A 15,463-nucleotide genomic window follows, 5' to 3' on the forward strand; every position below is an offset into this window, starting at 1 on the left:
AAGCTGTCAGGAATACTTTCTTTGTATCCACTTCCTTTCCTTAATCAGGCAAAATCCAGCTATGACAGATAGCATAGCTTGCATGTTCTACATAAATCATCAGGGAGAGGCAAGATTCCCCTCTCTTTGTGCTGAAGCAATAAAACAATGGAACTAGTATATAGCAAATCACATTCACATTTCAGCCTCTTACCTCTCAGGCAAGCAGAATACCATGGCAGGTGATCCAACCAGACATTTCTCCCAGGATTCTGCTTGTGAGGGGATCAGGATCATCAAGCCTTGGAAGAGACCTTTCTCATTCTTTGGATGAGGGACTTTTTCTGTGCATATTCTCTGACAATGTTGATTCTAAAGGTGTTGAACAATATCAAACAAGACAAAGCCAGAGTCATTCTATTTGCACCAGCTTTCCCAAGGCAAGTCTGGTACCGGTATCTGATTCGCCTCACTTTGTTTGCAGCATTGCAGCTTCTGACCATTACTCATCCATTCTCTCAGGATTCCTGTTGAACACTCTGTCTGGACTCGGCTATCCTCCAATGCAGAGCTTGGCTCTTCATTGGTTCTTGGGGTAGAGGTTTCCTGCGTAACAGAGGTACAACAGGTCCTATTAAACCACAGATAAATCTGTACTAGAAATGCTTACCTTTAAAGCTGGAAGAGATTTCACCATTGGTGTACTCAGTGACAATTTTCATCTGTTAATTCTTCCCTCTCTGTTGTTCTTGATGACCTGTTTGGTTTAAAGAAGTCAGATCTTTTCATGAGTTCAGTCAGAGTTTAGTTGACAACTATTACAGTCTTTCATTATCCTGTGCAGGGATTCTCAGTCTTTGCTCATCCCACTTTGAGCCACTAGCTAAGTGTTCTCTGCTGCACCTATTTACTATAAACGGCATTCTTAGTGGCCATTTTTTCTGCTTGCGTAGTCAGGAAACAAGAATCATTAATAGGTGATTCCCTCCCCCCCCCCCCCTTTGCTCTTTTCTTCAATATAAGGTATCATTATGCCCACATCCCAAGTTCATACCTAAAATATTCTGATTTCCACATTAACCATGTTATACACCTTCCTTTGTTTTTCCCCAATATCACACAACATATTAGAACTGCATTAGCCTTCTATTCAGACAGAACCAATCCATTTAGAAAGTTTTCTGGGCTGTTTATGTCAATTATGGACAAATCTAAAGGATCCATGATCGCCACACAAAGACTTTCAAAGTGAGTTTGTTGTTTGTTACCTACCAGGCTGCTAATGTTCAGCCCCCTTGAATAACTCATTGTACAAGATCCCAAGTTAATTCCATGGAACTATTTTAAAATGCGCCAATTACTGAAATTTGCAAAGCGGCAATCTGGACATGAGTGCATTTTTTCCCAAACCTGCACTCTGGTACATGTCTCTAAATCAAGCACTACTGTTGGCATGACAGTCTTTCAGCTCCAGCTCCAAAACCTCTCCTCCTTCAGGTTGGGATATTGCTTGGGAGCCACCTCAAGTGGAGCACCAATAGGACACTATTCACTCTCTGCAGTAACTGGAGTTCTTCAAGATGTGTCCCCCTATGAATGCTTCATTGCCTGCCCTCTTTCCTTTTTGTGTCAGAGTTTTGTCTCTTACGATTTTGTGGTAGAGAATGAACTGAGGGTGGTTCACCTGCATAGTTCTTGTATATCCTTGTATGGGACATGAGGATGTCTAGAGTCCATGTGCGGACCGGATGAGCATTGCTATTGAAAGTCTCCAGTCAAAGGCTCATGAGGTGTTTGCACACCTGAAATGGAGCATGCATGGGGCACACATCTCAAAGAACTCCAGTTATTGCTCAAGATGAGTAACCTCTCCTTATGCAGCCACATGCACATTTGCTTATGTTGGTTCATTTGCTTGTTAAATTTTTGTATGCCTTTGTTTGCCTTAAGCTTAATACTAGATGTGGGTTATTATGTAGTTGAAAACTGAAAGCAAAAATCTCTTTCCCCCTTCCCAATTTTAGCAATTAATTTTGATTTCTTGGTTTCAAAGATGCCCTTTTGGTGACTCTCTTTTATTTTTCTTCCATTTTTGTCTGATTAATAAAGGCCTAAAAGTGTTTGTCCAACCCAAGTAAAATTTCTACCTTTTTTCATTAGAAATTCAGATCCTATGTTGCCTGGAAGACTCTAAGATAACTATATAACTAGTTAAAAGTGACATCACAAAGGTAAAAGCATGAAAATTGGGGAGTGGAAAAGTGAAGGCACTTTTACTCAGACAGTTCAGAACACATTGTCATTTAAGTGAAGCGGGCATTAACAAAAAAAATCAATTTTTTATAGAAAGAAATTCTTTGTTAAAAATTCAGGAACCTTCTGTTGTGTGAGAGATTACAATACACTGAAACACAACAAAATCAGGGAAGATGAGTGTTACCATTTTGAGGATAGAGGGACTAAAAAAAACCTTTTTGGGCTGCCATTATAAATGGGGCACATGCATTTTTATTAAAACCCTTTGCAGATCACATAAGAAAGTAGGAATTGTGATATTAGATCAAACCTGGGGTCCATCTGGTCTGGTGTCCTGTCTCAAACAATGGCCAGTACCAGATACTTGAGAGGAAGATGCAAGAAACGTGGAATAGGCAGATATGAAATAAACTGACCAAAGTGACTATTTCCTTCTAATACCCATTAACTTGAAGTTGGCTAACTCCCTTGACACATAAATATTTATATCCCATCCAAAACTCATTTTAATTCTTATTGTTGTAACTGTATGTACAACTGTATGTTGTATCTGTATAAATATTCAGTCTTTTTTTAAAAATTCTGCTAAACTATTCGCCTCATTGATACTTTGTGTCACTTTAAAGGGTTCCACAAATTGTTTTGCAAAATATAGAGCAAACTGCATTACCTTTATGACATCCATGTTGCAATAACTTGCATGATTCTGCCGTCTTCCTTGTTGTTCTGGGGGGGCATTAAGAAAAACATTTGAACTCCATATTCTAAATTAAAGCTGCCTTTTGGAATGCTTTGTAAATCAAATAGTGGTTGAGATCAGTTTTAAAACCTATTTTGCAATGCTATTATTCCTAAAAATAAAACCTTGCTCCTTCCTGTTTGGAGAGGAGGGGAAGAAACTGCAATCCTTTAAAAATATTTTCTCTGAGTGCCACTAAAATATACTTTCAGGGTAGTTTTCATAATTTACTATATAGTTTTTTCTCATTCTTTGTAACAACATTGGAGGCTTGAAATGGAAACCTTTTAACACGTAATTTTTTTTCTGGAGAGTGCACAGTATGGATTGTTATTTTTGGGTTATTCATGAATCCAATTATTTATTTTTCAGAGGATACCTTTCTATGTCTGCATGGAGTAAGTGATCTAATATAGATTTAAAAAAACCCTAACTTTTATGACTCACATTTCAAGTACTCAGGTGAACATAATAATCGGGGCTGGTAGCATCATCTTTTTTAAGGTTGCCTAATACTTCCCATTATAAGAGCTTGTTTTCAGCTTATAATTGGCTAAACTTTAACTGTTTGGGCTAAAATTTTCCATGCTGAGTGTCTGCCTCAGGCTGAATTTTGTTTATAAAAATTTCAGGCAACATGGTTGCCATTTCTGAGAATGCAGCTAGGGAAAAAATTCTGGCAACCTTTTCTTTTAAATGCTATCACACCCCCATGCTTTAGAGCAGGGACTTAGTTTGGCAGGGGGTGACCTTCGTATCAGAAAGAAGCCTTTTGTCATCATGAAAATGCACCCAAATTTAGCCAAGTTATAAGCCTTTGAAAAATTATATTTTTGCATATGCTCAATAGAGACTTGCTAGACCTCTAAAATTCCATCCTCCCTGGGCATGCTCTATCCCCTCCCAATTCATAGTGCTGACCATACTACACATGCACCATCCCCACTGAGTGACTGAGCATGCTCCAGCTCAGAAGGAATTTCCCTGTAACAGCTACTTTCAGCTGCTGCAGGCTGGAATGGAGCTGGGAACTGGAACTGAGGAGTCCCTCTGTTGTGTTCATTGGGTTAAGACCCTCCCAGCAGAAATCTGAGAGGGAAATTTTTATGGGGATTTCCCCTGCCATATTCCTTAGGTGAAAGAGCATTGTGGATCTAAATTCTACAGAATTTTTTCCATAACTGTCTTTTTTTCCTGTTTAGCCCTATTTAGACATTTTCATCTGGCCTGCACAAATTGGAGACGGTGCAGAAAAGAACCACAAAAATTATTCGAACACTGGAGAAAATGCCTTTTCGTGAGAGACAGAGTTCAATCTGTTTAGCTTATCAAAAAGAAGATTTAGAGATGATTTGATTACGGTGTATAAGTATCTTCATAGGTAGAAAATACTGGGTACTAAAGGGCTCTTTAATCTAATGAAAAAAGGTATAACAAGAACCAATGGCTGGAAGCTAAAGTGGACAAATTCAAATTAGAAAATTTTGACAGAGTGATTAATCCCTGTAACAATCTAACAAGGGAAGTGGTAGATTCTCCCATCTCTTGATGTATTCAAATTAAGACTAGATGCCTTTCTGGAATACATGCTTTAGTCAAACACAAGTTATTGGGCTCATTATGTGGGTAACTGGGTGAAATATAACTGCTTGTAATATGTGGGTGGTCAGACTTGATCTGTTGGTCCCTTCTGGTCTTAAACTCTATGAATCTATTAACCTTAATTTTACCCTTTTGTTAGTATCTGTTATAATACTAATTATATAATCATAGCCTGTACTTCCTACAGGACATCCCCACTCCTGTCTTCATCATTTAGAGTGCAGGTATCTGATACATGGTGGATGTGGTAGTGTAGAGAATAAGATGGCTCCTGTACATTTGTATTTTATCCTTGGCAATGTTCTGTATGCAGTTTCTACTTGTAATTTGGCAATACATGCACATTTTCAAAGATTTAACTCAGAGTACATTTGAGCTTCCAGGAGACTGGATAGAATGGTTTGTGAATGAGGCCATGGTCCATTCATTGAACAATAATTATAAAAATAAATATTACTCTTTCACACTCACTCTGTCTCTTTCACTGTGCACTGAATAGAAAATTCACTGGGCCTTGTGAAAAAATAGTATGTGGTCATGTAATTTTAAACACTGTATTGTAATGCATATGCAAAAGATGGGGGCAGAGTTGAGCTTGTATACCAGCCATTATTTACAATTCTGTCAGTTTATAATCTTGCTATTAATGTAGTTCTTTGTGTGGATTATATTCTTTGTCTTTCTCGCTGGTTATAACAGATATTTATTTTTAAGTTTTTCAGGAGATATTCAAACAGAAGAAAAAAAGAAAAATGATGTTCTAAATATTTTTTCGGTTGCTTCAGGCCATTTATATGAACGCTTTTTGAGGTAATTTAAGCAAAAAGGAAAACTAGGAATTTAATGGGAATACTTTAAATGGTCATCAAAAAGTTATATAATTTTTAGAAAGTCTGGCTATTCTTTTTAACAAAACAATAGGAATAATAGTGTGGCATAGAAAAAATATACACAGGAAGGAGCACGTTTTTTTGGTTCAACTATTGAATTGATCAGACTGTATATCAAATTGATCCAATGTATGTATATTCAAGAATATCGTATCTTTTTCTTTAAAGAAAATCTTTTTTTAATGCCGTGCATCAATGCATGGCATAAGCATGAACACCTAGAGGACAAAATCAGCCCTAATGTACGCAGTTGTAATGCATTGGAATTGCATCTGTTCAGATCAGGGCTGAATTTGGCCTAAAGTCTACATAAAATAATGTAATAGCCCATTCCCCATATATATTAATACTACAGTATCCACAAGTTAATGATTTGATAAACCATAATTGTTTTGAGAGAATCATTATATTGTGTTGTGTCAGACTGATTAGCCAGCTTTTGTTCACACATTTTTTTAAAACAATTGACCAAGTCTGTATTGCCATTGTGCATGCTGTTACAGGGTTAGCTGTACCTCTGTCCCCTCTCTGGGCTCTCTGAATGCATCCCCTCAAAGTGGGATTCTGCAGCTCTCCCACTCCTAGGGCTAGTCTACACTAGATGCACTACAGCAGCGCAGCTGTACCGCGGTAGCGCCTGTGTTGAAGGCACTGTAGGCTAATGGGAGAAAGCTCTCCCATTGACATAAAACCATCTCTATGAGAAGTAGCTGTGTTGGCAGAAGAAGTTTCTCAACACACTGTAAAGTTTCTCCCACTGACATAGCACTGTCCACACTGGCACTTAGGACGGTGTAACTTACTTAGCTTATTAACACTCCTGAGCGACATAAGTTACACTGACATAAGTGGTAGCATGTACAAGCCCCTAGATTAGTCCCAGGGCTGCAGTACCTTATGGATCAACTGTTTTTAACTAGCACGTCTACTGAGTTCAGACACCTGTCGTTCTGCCCTTCAGAAATCTGTAACCAGTAACATACAGTGATCCAAAACAACCTTAAAATAAAATTCTTTATTTTGCAGGTGAAACAAAGCATTTAGAGAAAACAGTTTATACTGTTTATGTCTGCCCTTACTGAGATGCATACAACTTCTTCAGACTCCTCTAGCAGCTGTCATATATCTCAGACCTGTTCCCCCATGCAAATCTTCTGTATCTGTTGTGAATGTTACTTTTTAAACCTGCCACAGTTCTTCTTCGAGTGCTTGCTCATGTCCATTCTCAATTAGGTGTGTGCACTGGTGCCAGAAATTTTTCTCCTATGGGACTCATAGGGCTAGCTCTAGTGCCCCCTGCAGTGCCGTGCATATGCACCTGCATATAGGTGCTGCCAGCCCCCCCTCCCTCTCAGTTCCTACTTACTGCCAGTGATGGTGCTGGATCGTCTCTTGCTCTCGCAAGCTTTCTCAAACTTAGTGTTTTTTTTCTTCTTGTTCTTGTGTAAATAGATAATTGTTAAAATTAGAGTCCCAGGGTCGGGATATTCCCTGTCCCCCGGAGTTTAAATCCTGCACTATGTGTAAGAAACCTATGTCAAGGAGCAACCTGCATCAAAGTTGCTTGAAGCGTCTAGGGGAAGCTCACGTCTGCAAGAAGTGCAAGATTTGCAAAGGTTTTTATCCACAGTCTAAAAAGGACTGCGACGTGTAGCTTAAGGCCATCCTCATGGAGTCGGCGCTCAGACCGGTGTCAAAGCCAAGTCGGCACTAAGCACTATAGCCTCTGCACGCAGTGCCCCTCCAGCACCTTCTTTGTCTTCTTGGCACCGATCACCATCCCTAGTACCAATGAAGAAGTCAAATAAGATGTGCGCCGAGCGAGGGTGCTTGCTGGCTGATAAGACAAAGAAAAGTATGGGGGACCAGGTAAGACCCATGTTGAGCCGCCAATCCCCTCCACCCCAGAAGGGTCCCTTGCTGTTGTGAGCCTCGGCCCCATACTGGGCCTCCACCAATTCTGAGTAGCAGTAAAGGACCTCGTCAGCTGGTGGTGCTATCGACTCTGGAAGCCTTCCAGGCAATGAAGGACTTCCTGGCAATGCCCATGCCACCAACGCCAAGGGACGGCAGACTGCCACACCAGGACTCGGTACGGGCGCCAACGGGTAGCCTGTCAAGGGGCAAACCAGCAAACAAGCTTGCACAGCAGTCCCCATCTCCCAGGCGCCATTCGCCATTGCATAGATGGTCCCCTGATATAGGACCCCGCTCTCTGTGACAAGGTAGCAAGAGGTTGGCTTCCCACCATTGGTTCCCAGATGACCAGCACCGACTGGCAGAGCAGCGACATCGGGCCTCGGAACATCAGAGGTCACTGGACTCCCAGCACGGATCCCTGGGACCTCGACCCTGCTCTCCTAGTCCTTATAGAAAACCCAAGGACAAGAGCTGGTCCTGACACGACCAGCGTTCAGGTTCTCTACACTAATCTCCAGTGCCAGAAGGCCACCACTCTCCATACAGCATCAAGAGATATTCGGAATTGGCACTGCTTTGGCCCTCGGACAGTAGCTCCTCATCCTTGGAGAGTGAGGAAGTGATTCAGCAATTGAGGCAAGCCCCGGCCCTAACACTTGGCTTCCTGACAATGCCTCCAATGGTGGCGTGGCCATAAGGACAGTGGCCCAGATCGTGGCCTTACTGGGACCCGTGGGGGTTTCCCCCTGGGATCCCACAGGCCTGTTCTGGAGCAGGGACCTCGGTACCAAGATCCTCTATTCCCCAAAGCACGGCACTGCATCTGGATGAGGAATTGGACCAGGAGGGGTCACCCCAATCAGAACAGCGGACCCTGCTCCACTTCAGCTACCAGCCTCTTCCTCATCATCGCCGGACAAGGCAATAGCGGGACCCTCATCAGCAACTCCACTGGATGACTTTAGGTCCCACTAGGACCTCTTAAAATGGGTGGCATCCAATCTGGGCCTCAAAATAAAGGAACTGTATGAGCTTGTGGACAAGCTGTTTGGGATCTTGGCATCAGCAGCCCCCTATAGAAAGGTCATCCCTGTTCCCGAAGGGGTGGTAAAACTTGCCAAAGCACTGTATCAAACCCTGGTCTCCTGGCCCTCCACATCAAAAAGGGGCGGAAAGGAAGTGCTACATACTGCCAAAGGGGTTTGAATATTTGTCCACCCACCCCTCCCTGGGATCGCTGGTAGTCACAGCTGCCAATGAGAAGGACAGACATGGTAAAATGATCTCCACACCTAAGAATAAAGAGGGAAAAAGGCTGGACTTCTTTGGGTGCAAAATTTATTCCACTTCGAGCATCCAGCTACATGTAGCTAATGAACAATTGCTGTTGGGCAGATACCATTTTAATATCTGGCAATCGCTAAAGAAATTTGCGGACTCTTTGTCGCAGCCCTCCAGACAAGAGTTTGAGGCCATCTTGGAAGAGGGGAGAACGGTGGCCAGGGCATCCTTACAAGCACCTTCCAATGTGGTGGACTGCAGCCAGGACCATGGCATTGGTAGTGTCAATGAGAAGGGCTCCGTGGCTGCAGTCCTTGGGCCTTCCATCAGAGGTCCAGCAGTCAATCCAGGACCTTCCCTTTGATGGCACGGCCATCTTTGCTGAACAGATGGACTCTAGGCTGTATGGCATGAAGGACTCCAGGGCAACTCTGTGGTCTCTGGGCTTATATACCCCTTCATCATCCAGGAGCCATTTCAAGCAACAGCAGCGGTTTGGAGGTCATTCCCATACAGGAGAAAGAATAAGGGTTATAAAAAGCACCAGGGCCGTTTGTCATCTACTGCCCTACAACCAGGCTCCAGCCACCATAATCAAGGCGGAAAGCAGACCTTTTTAAGGTGCGCCCGAGGGTGACCTATCAGTTCTAACCCTGGATCCAACTTCCCTGCTGTTCTCTTCTCGTTTAGCCCCCTTCCTCCGAACCTGGGCTACCATAACATCAGACCGCTGGGTACTCAGCATGGTAGCTGCTGGTTATACCTTCCAGTTTTCCTCACTCCCACCTTCCCACCCTCCTTCCTCATCCCTTTTCAAGGACCCTTCTCATGAGCAACTCTTCGCCCAGGAGGTGCAAGGCACTCTTTGAAGTGGGTGCAGTTGAAGATGTCCCCAAAGATTTAAGAGAAAGAGCTTTTTACTCCTGTTACTTCCTGATTTCCAAAGGCAAAGGGAGGACTGAGGCCTGTCCGGGACTTAAGATGCCTTAACAAATACCTCAGAAGTTAAAAGTTTCATATGGTCTCCCTAGCCACCATTATTACTTTGCTAGGTCCAGGAGACTGGTAGCACTGCCCTCAATTTAAAGGATGCCTATTTTCACATCTCAATCTTCCGAGGTCACAGGAGGTTCCTGTGGTTTGTGGTAGGAGATTACTATTATCAATTCACGGTGCTTCCATTTGGCCTCTCAACTGCACCAAGGGTTTTTACCAAATGCCGGGCGGTTGTGGCAGCCCACCTCCAGCAAAGGGGGTACAGGTTTTTCCTTAGCTGGACAATTGGCTCATCAAGGGCAGATTGAGGTCTCAAGTCCAGGCTAGGATCACGACTATTCAGAATGCTAGTCAGGTGCTGGGTCTACTAATAAACGAGCACAAATCAATGTTAGTCCCAGTGCAAAGGATAGAATTTATCAGGGTAGTTCTGGACTCTTATCAGGTCCCAAGCATTCCTTCCAGAGGGAAGGTTCCTGGCAATGTCAGAGATTATAGCCTGAATTTCAGCCTACCCTATCACCATGGCAAGGGCATGCCTCAGCCTGCTAGGCCACATGGTGGCCTGCATTTACGTGGTATGACATGCATGCCAGACTGCACTTCAGGCCCCTCCAGATGTGGCTGATGTCAATATACTCCCCAGCCAGGCATCACCTGGACAAAATACTCACGGTCCCTCCATGAATACTTACCTCCCTGGCGCGGTGGACAAGGCCGCATCAGATGCTCTCAGGGATACCCTTCGAGGCACCCCAGCTGTCAGTTTCACTAATCTGGGATGCCTCAGATTTAGGATGGGGAGCTCACCTTGGTCCCCTCAGAACCCACGGCACCTGGACTACAAGGGAACTGGCATTACACATCAATGTCAGGGAACTCAGGGCAATTCATCTAGCCTGCACGTTTTTCCTGCTGCAACTCTCCAACAAGGTAGTGCAGGCACTCACGGACAACATGGCCTCCGTGTAGTATATGAACAGACAGGGCGGGGCACAGTCCCCCGGCCCTGTGCCAGAAGGCCGTACATTTATGGGACTTTTGTATCAGTCACACCATTCACTTTGAGGCGGTGCATCTCCCAGGGATGAACAACACTTTAGCGGACCACCTCAACAGGTCTTTTTGCTCTCATCACAAGTGGTTCCTCCACCCAGAGGTGGCCTCTTGCATCTTCCAGAGGTGGGGCAATCCCCGAGTGCCACCAGAGACAACAGGAAATGCAGCCAGTTCTGTTCTTGCCAAGAGCTCAGTGACAGCTCACTAACCGATGCCTTTCTCCTCTCCTGGTCAGGGAATCTCATGGACGCCTTCCCACCAATACCATTAACCCACAAAGTTCTCTTAAAGGTGAAGAGGGACAAAGCATGGCCCCGACAGCATTGATTCAGGATGCTACTTGAACTGGCAGGGTCCCAGCAATGGGCGCTCCCGTCATGACCGGACCTCTTGTCCCAGGGTCAAGGTCGCCTGCTTCATCCGGATCTGGCCTCCCAACATCTGACGTCATGGATGCTCCGTGGATGAACCGGGAGGAGTGAGCCTGCTCAGCAAGTCCAACGGATCCTACTAGAGAGTAGAAAGCCTTCCACCAGATCCTCTTACCAGGCCAAATGGAAACGCTTCACCTGCTGGTTGACTGAGCAAGGTGTTTCCCCAATGGAGACGTCCGTCCCAATGATCTTGGACTACCTGCTCCACTTGAAGCAAGGGGAGTTGGCCTTCTCATCCATTAAGGTCCATCAGTATTTCACCCTCTTGTACATGGTAGAACAATTTTTTCACACGAGATGATGGCCAGATTCCTTAAGGGCCCAGAGAGGCTCTTCCCACCGACACAAGATTGCTCTCCCCAATGGGATCTGAATCTAGTCCTCACTGGACCGTCCTTTGAGCCCTTAGCCTTGTTTTTCCCTATTCACCTATTGTGAAAGGTCGCACTCCTGGTTGCTATTACATCCGCAAAGCGGGTTTTGGAGATTGACCTCAGAGCCCCCTTACACTATTTTTTGTAAGGACAAGGTTCAACTATGCCCACACCCAGCATTTTTAGCAAAGGTGGTCTCTCACTTTCACCTCAACCAGGACATATTCCTACTGGTCTTCTGTCCCAAGCCTCACAAGTCCAGTGAGGAAAGGCGCCTGCAGACCCTTGACGCAAGAAGAGCCCTTCTGTCGCTCTACGCAACTCTTCCTTGCAATTGCGGATCGGATAAAGGGGCTACTGGTGTAATCGCAGCAAATTTCAAAATGGATCACAGCCTGTATCTGGGCTTGTTATGAGCAGGCCAGAGTCGTGCCTCTGACATAACTCAATAACTCAGTCTTAGGTTAGGGGTATATTATAGGAGTGGATGGGTGAAGTTCTGTGGCCTGCATTGTGCTGGAGGTCAGACTAGATGATCATAATGGTCCCTTCTGACCTTACAGTCTATGAGTCTATGAGACATCTTTAATGGCCCACTCAACCAGGACCCAGGTGTCATCAGAAGCCTTCCAGGTGCATGTCCCAATACAGGACATATGCAGAGTCGCTACCTGGTCATTGGTACATACCTTCATGTCCCACTATGCCATAACGCAGCAAGCTGAGGATGATACTGGCTTCATCGGAGTGGTGCTGCAAATGTCACGTCATGAACTCCTGCCCAGGTGTCCAGGGACGCTACTGGTGAGTCACCTAATTGAGAATGGACATGAGCAAGCACTCGAAGAAGAAAGAACGATTATTTACCTTGTTACTGTTGTTTTTCTAGGTGTGTTGCTCATGTCCATTCCACACCCACCCTTCTTCCCCTCAGTCGGAAGTCTGGCAAGAAGGAACTGAGAGGGAGCGGGTGCTGGACGGGAAAATATGCAGGGAAAAATTTCCGGCACCAGTGCATGTGGCGTGCACACACACCTAATTGAGAATGGACATGAGCAACACATCTCAAAGAACAACAGTTACAAGGTAAGTAACCATTCTTTCTTTTGATTTTCTGCATTGCTGGGTCTTTCTTTGTCCTGGCATTATCTCTTAACAACTCTCAATGTTTGCTGAAGTTATGGTTGAAATGTGATTGCATCATTATATTAATTTGTTTATTATAGACTTTTCTTTCCACAGAGTTATGATGCTTTCCGTTCTGCATCATACCAAGACACCAGTTAAATTTTGGTTTCTGAAAAATTACCTGTCTCCTACATTTAAGGTAAGTGTAATGTCCCTCTTTTATTGTGCTTGTATTGTTAATAACATAGTAATAAAATGAATAACAATGCAGTGTCACTTTTATTAAATTTAATTTTTTTATAATTAGAATGGATATTTTACATTTAAAAATCTCCAGATTAATTTTAAAAATTACATTATGGAAACATTAATATTAAAGATTTTAAACAGTCATTATAGAAGGTCATTTTTTTTCTTCTAAATCAAAGTAGAATGGGTGCATTTTAAAAGTTTCTTCTATTTTGACAGATTCTGTCAGCTTGAGAAAAATATATATAGTTGGGAATACCACTACGACTGTGGAAATTGTCAGAGCACCCACTGTATCACCTCTTTTTTTTAAGTAACACTTAGAGAGAATAGAAAAATCTACAGTATAGTAGCATCAGGGCACAAGCCAGCATGTTTGGAACGCCTTAATTTCCTCTGTGTTCTCCCCTTCCCTTTAAGTGTTTGTGTCACATACTTATGGAACTAAGGAGATTTATCTTCCTTATCTGTCTAAATTAGTAATCCATGATATGGTTTGGGCTCTTCTTAAACTGGTGACAGGTTTTTTAGCTCCTATTTGCAATATGAGAAATGTAGTACCATCAAGAAAAATAGGGAGTAGCCTCATGTTCCTTTACAGAAATGTTTCACTTGTAGAGACAACTGCAAGGCTTAACTGACAGGATCTTGTCGTAGTGTTTCATTTTGCATCGGACTCCATTAATAAAACATTTCTGTGCATAATCGTGGTGTTCATCAGTGTATCATGACCCTAAAAGATTAAAAAAACCCAAACGTTTGGGAACATAAAAAACGGGGAATGAAATGGGGGGGAAGCATATATAAGATAGAGACAACAAGAATGGATATAATTAAGACACATTAACCAGTGGTTAAATTACAGAAATGGGAATTAGGAGTTACAGGTTCAGGTACCAATAATGCCCGCTTTGCTGTGTAACCTAGTACTTAACTTCTGTGCATATTGCACTGCATGCAATTTTGTTTTTCCATTTTTAGGAGATTATTCCTCACATGGCTAAAGAATATGGATTCCAGTACGAACTAGTACAGTATAAGTGGCCCCGCTGGCTTCATCAACAGACTGAAAAGCAAAGAATTATCTGGGGTTACAAAATTCTTTTTCTGGATGTTCTTTTTCCATTGGCTGTGGACAAAATAATATTTGTTGATGCTGACCAGGTAAGAAACAATTTTAGAAAAATGTATCTGGAAGAAAGGTTTTGCATTGATTTATATAAACCCTTACCATCCCTGTCTCAGATATTGATCTCATCATGTCTCAATTATTGGATGAGGCATCACTAAGCAATACTGAAGGTGTTGCATGATGTGGTGTCCAAGATTCAGCATGCAGCCCTTCTTACTCATTAATGAAGTAATACCATCACATCATAGATTTGGGGGCCACTGTGCTGTCTCAAATGGATGTGATGCTGAAGTTTTGATCACATGTGGTCACTAAAAATCCCAGGATACTTTTTCGTAAGTGTTTTGGTGCTGAATAGATACTGTTTGTAAAGCATCTTCAGAACCTTTTTGAAAGGTAAGGGTATTATATGGTCTACATTTGCAAAGGTGAATAATGATTTGGGCGCCATAACCTAACAGGAACTGATGTTCAGAAGGAATGTGCTCATCATTTTTTAAATCATGCCTCTTTAAGGTGTGTCAGGTTGGGCATCCAAAAATATTGGTCTACAAATCCAAGATGATACTTTTTACTCGTTATTTCTTTTAGTATTTTAAATATGATTAGGCTTGGCGGAATTCAATTTTTATTTTTTTATAGTTTTGACATTAATCTACATTTATTTTAAAACATTGTTGCCTATTTTATCAATTTAAGTTTTTCACTATTGTGCAAAATTATGCGTTTAAGCATTTTAAAAATTTTTATTGATTTAAAGTTTTGAAGTTGAGGGAAATTATGGGGCGGTGTCAGAAAATTATTTAATGACAGTAGACATTGAGACTCAAAGTTAAGTTTTTACAACCATTAAAAACACAAATTGTCAATAACGTGTCAAAATATACAAACTAAATATCTTTAAATCAAACTCTTAAGTTCTCAAGTAGCATTTTTTATGCTGCCTATCTGTAAATTTCAGTTATTAGATGGAAATATTTTTTGTCAGTTTGTGTGTGTATAGTGAAATTGTTGACATTTACCAATAAAAATCAAATCCTTCTAAGCCTAAATATGACCAGCTGAAGCCTTGCCATAATGTGCTATGCTAAGCTGGTTGACTCTTTAAAAGGGGTCAGGCTCAGTCTTGCCTGTGACCACTCATCTCTCCCACCTCCTCCAGCTGATCCTGATTGACTGGGGATCAGATGGCTGGGGTCAGTTATCAGAGCCAACTGGGAGGGAGGCAAGTTATTTCCTAAAAGGCATGGAGAGTTCAGTTGGGAAGGAGAGCTACAGGAGGGAAGGTGTCTCCTGTAACTGACACCGACAAGGGAGGGCAACAGGAAAAGAGGAGATTCCTGTGGTAAGACTGAGAGAAGGCCAATTCTCATGCAGATTGTCTGGAGATAGATTGCAAATAAGGATCTAGCATGGGGGATGGA

The 15,463-nt window shown here is 42.7% G+C and overlaps 1 protein-coding gene across 1 annotated transcript in view; it reads left to right on the forward strand.

Annotated features, from left to right (window-relative positions):
* Positions 1 to 15,463, forward strand: part of UGGT2 (UDP-glucose glycoprotein glucosyltransferase 2) — a 347,356-nt gene that overhangs the window by 289,867 nt on the left and 42,026 nt on the right. Inside the window, exons 32-34 of the mRNA XM_067536834.1 lie at positions 5,291 to 5,386; positions 12,773 to 12,857; positions 13,889 to 14,071. Coding sequence (XP_067392935.1) covers positions 5,291 to 5,386; positions 12,773 to 12,857; positions 13,889 to 14,071 — 364 coding nt within the window. The remainder of the gene's footprint in view (positions 1 to 5,290; positions 5,387 to 12,772; positions 12,858 to 13,888; positions 14,072 to 15,463) is intronic.

This window comes from Emydura macquarii, unplaced genomic scaffold (genome assembly GCF_026122565.2).
Source record: "Emydura macquarii macquarii isolate MOO-44397 ecotype Brisbane River unplaced genomic scaffold, CSIRO-AGI_Emac_v2 contig_3671, whole genome shotgun sequence".
NCBI lineage: Eukaryota > Metazoa > Chordata > Testudines > Chelidae > Emydura > Emydura macquarii.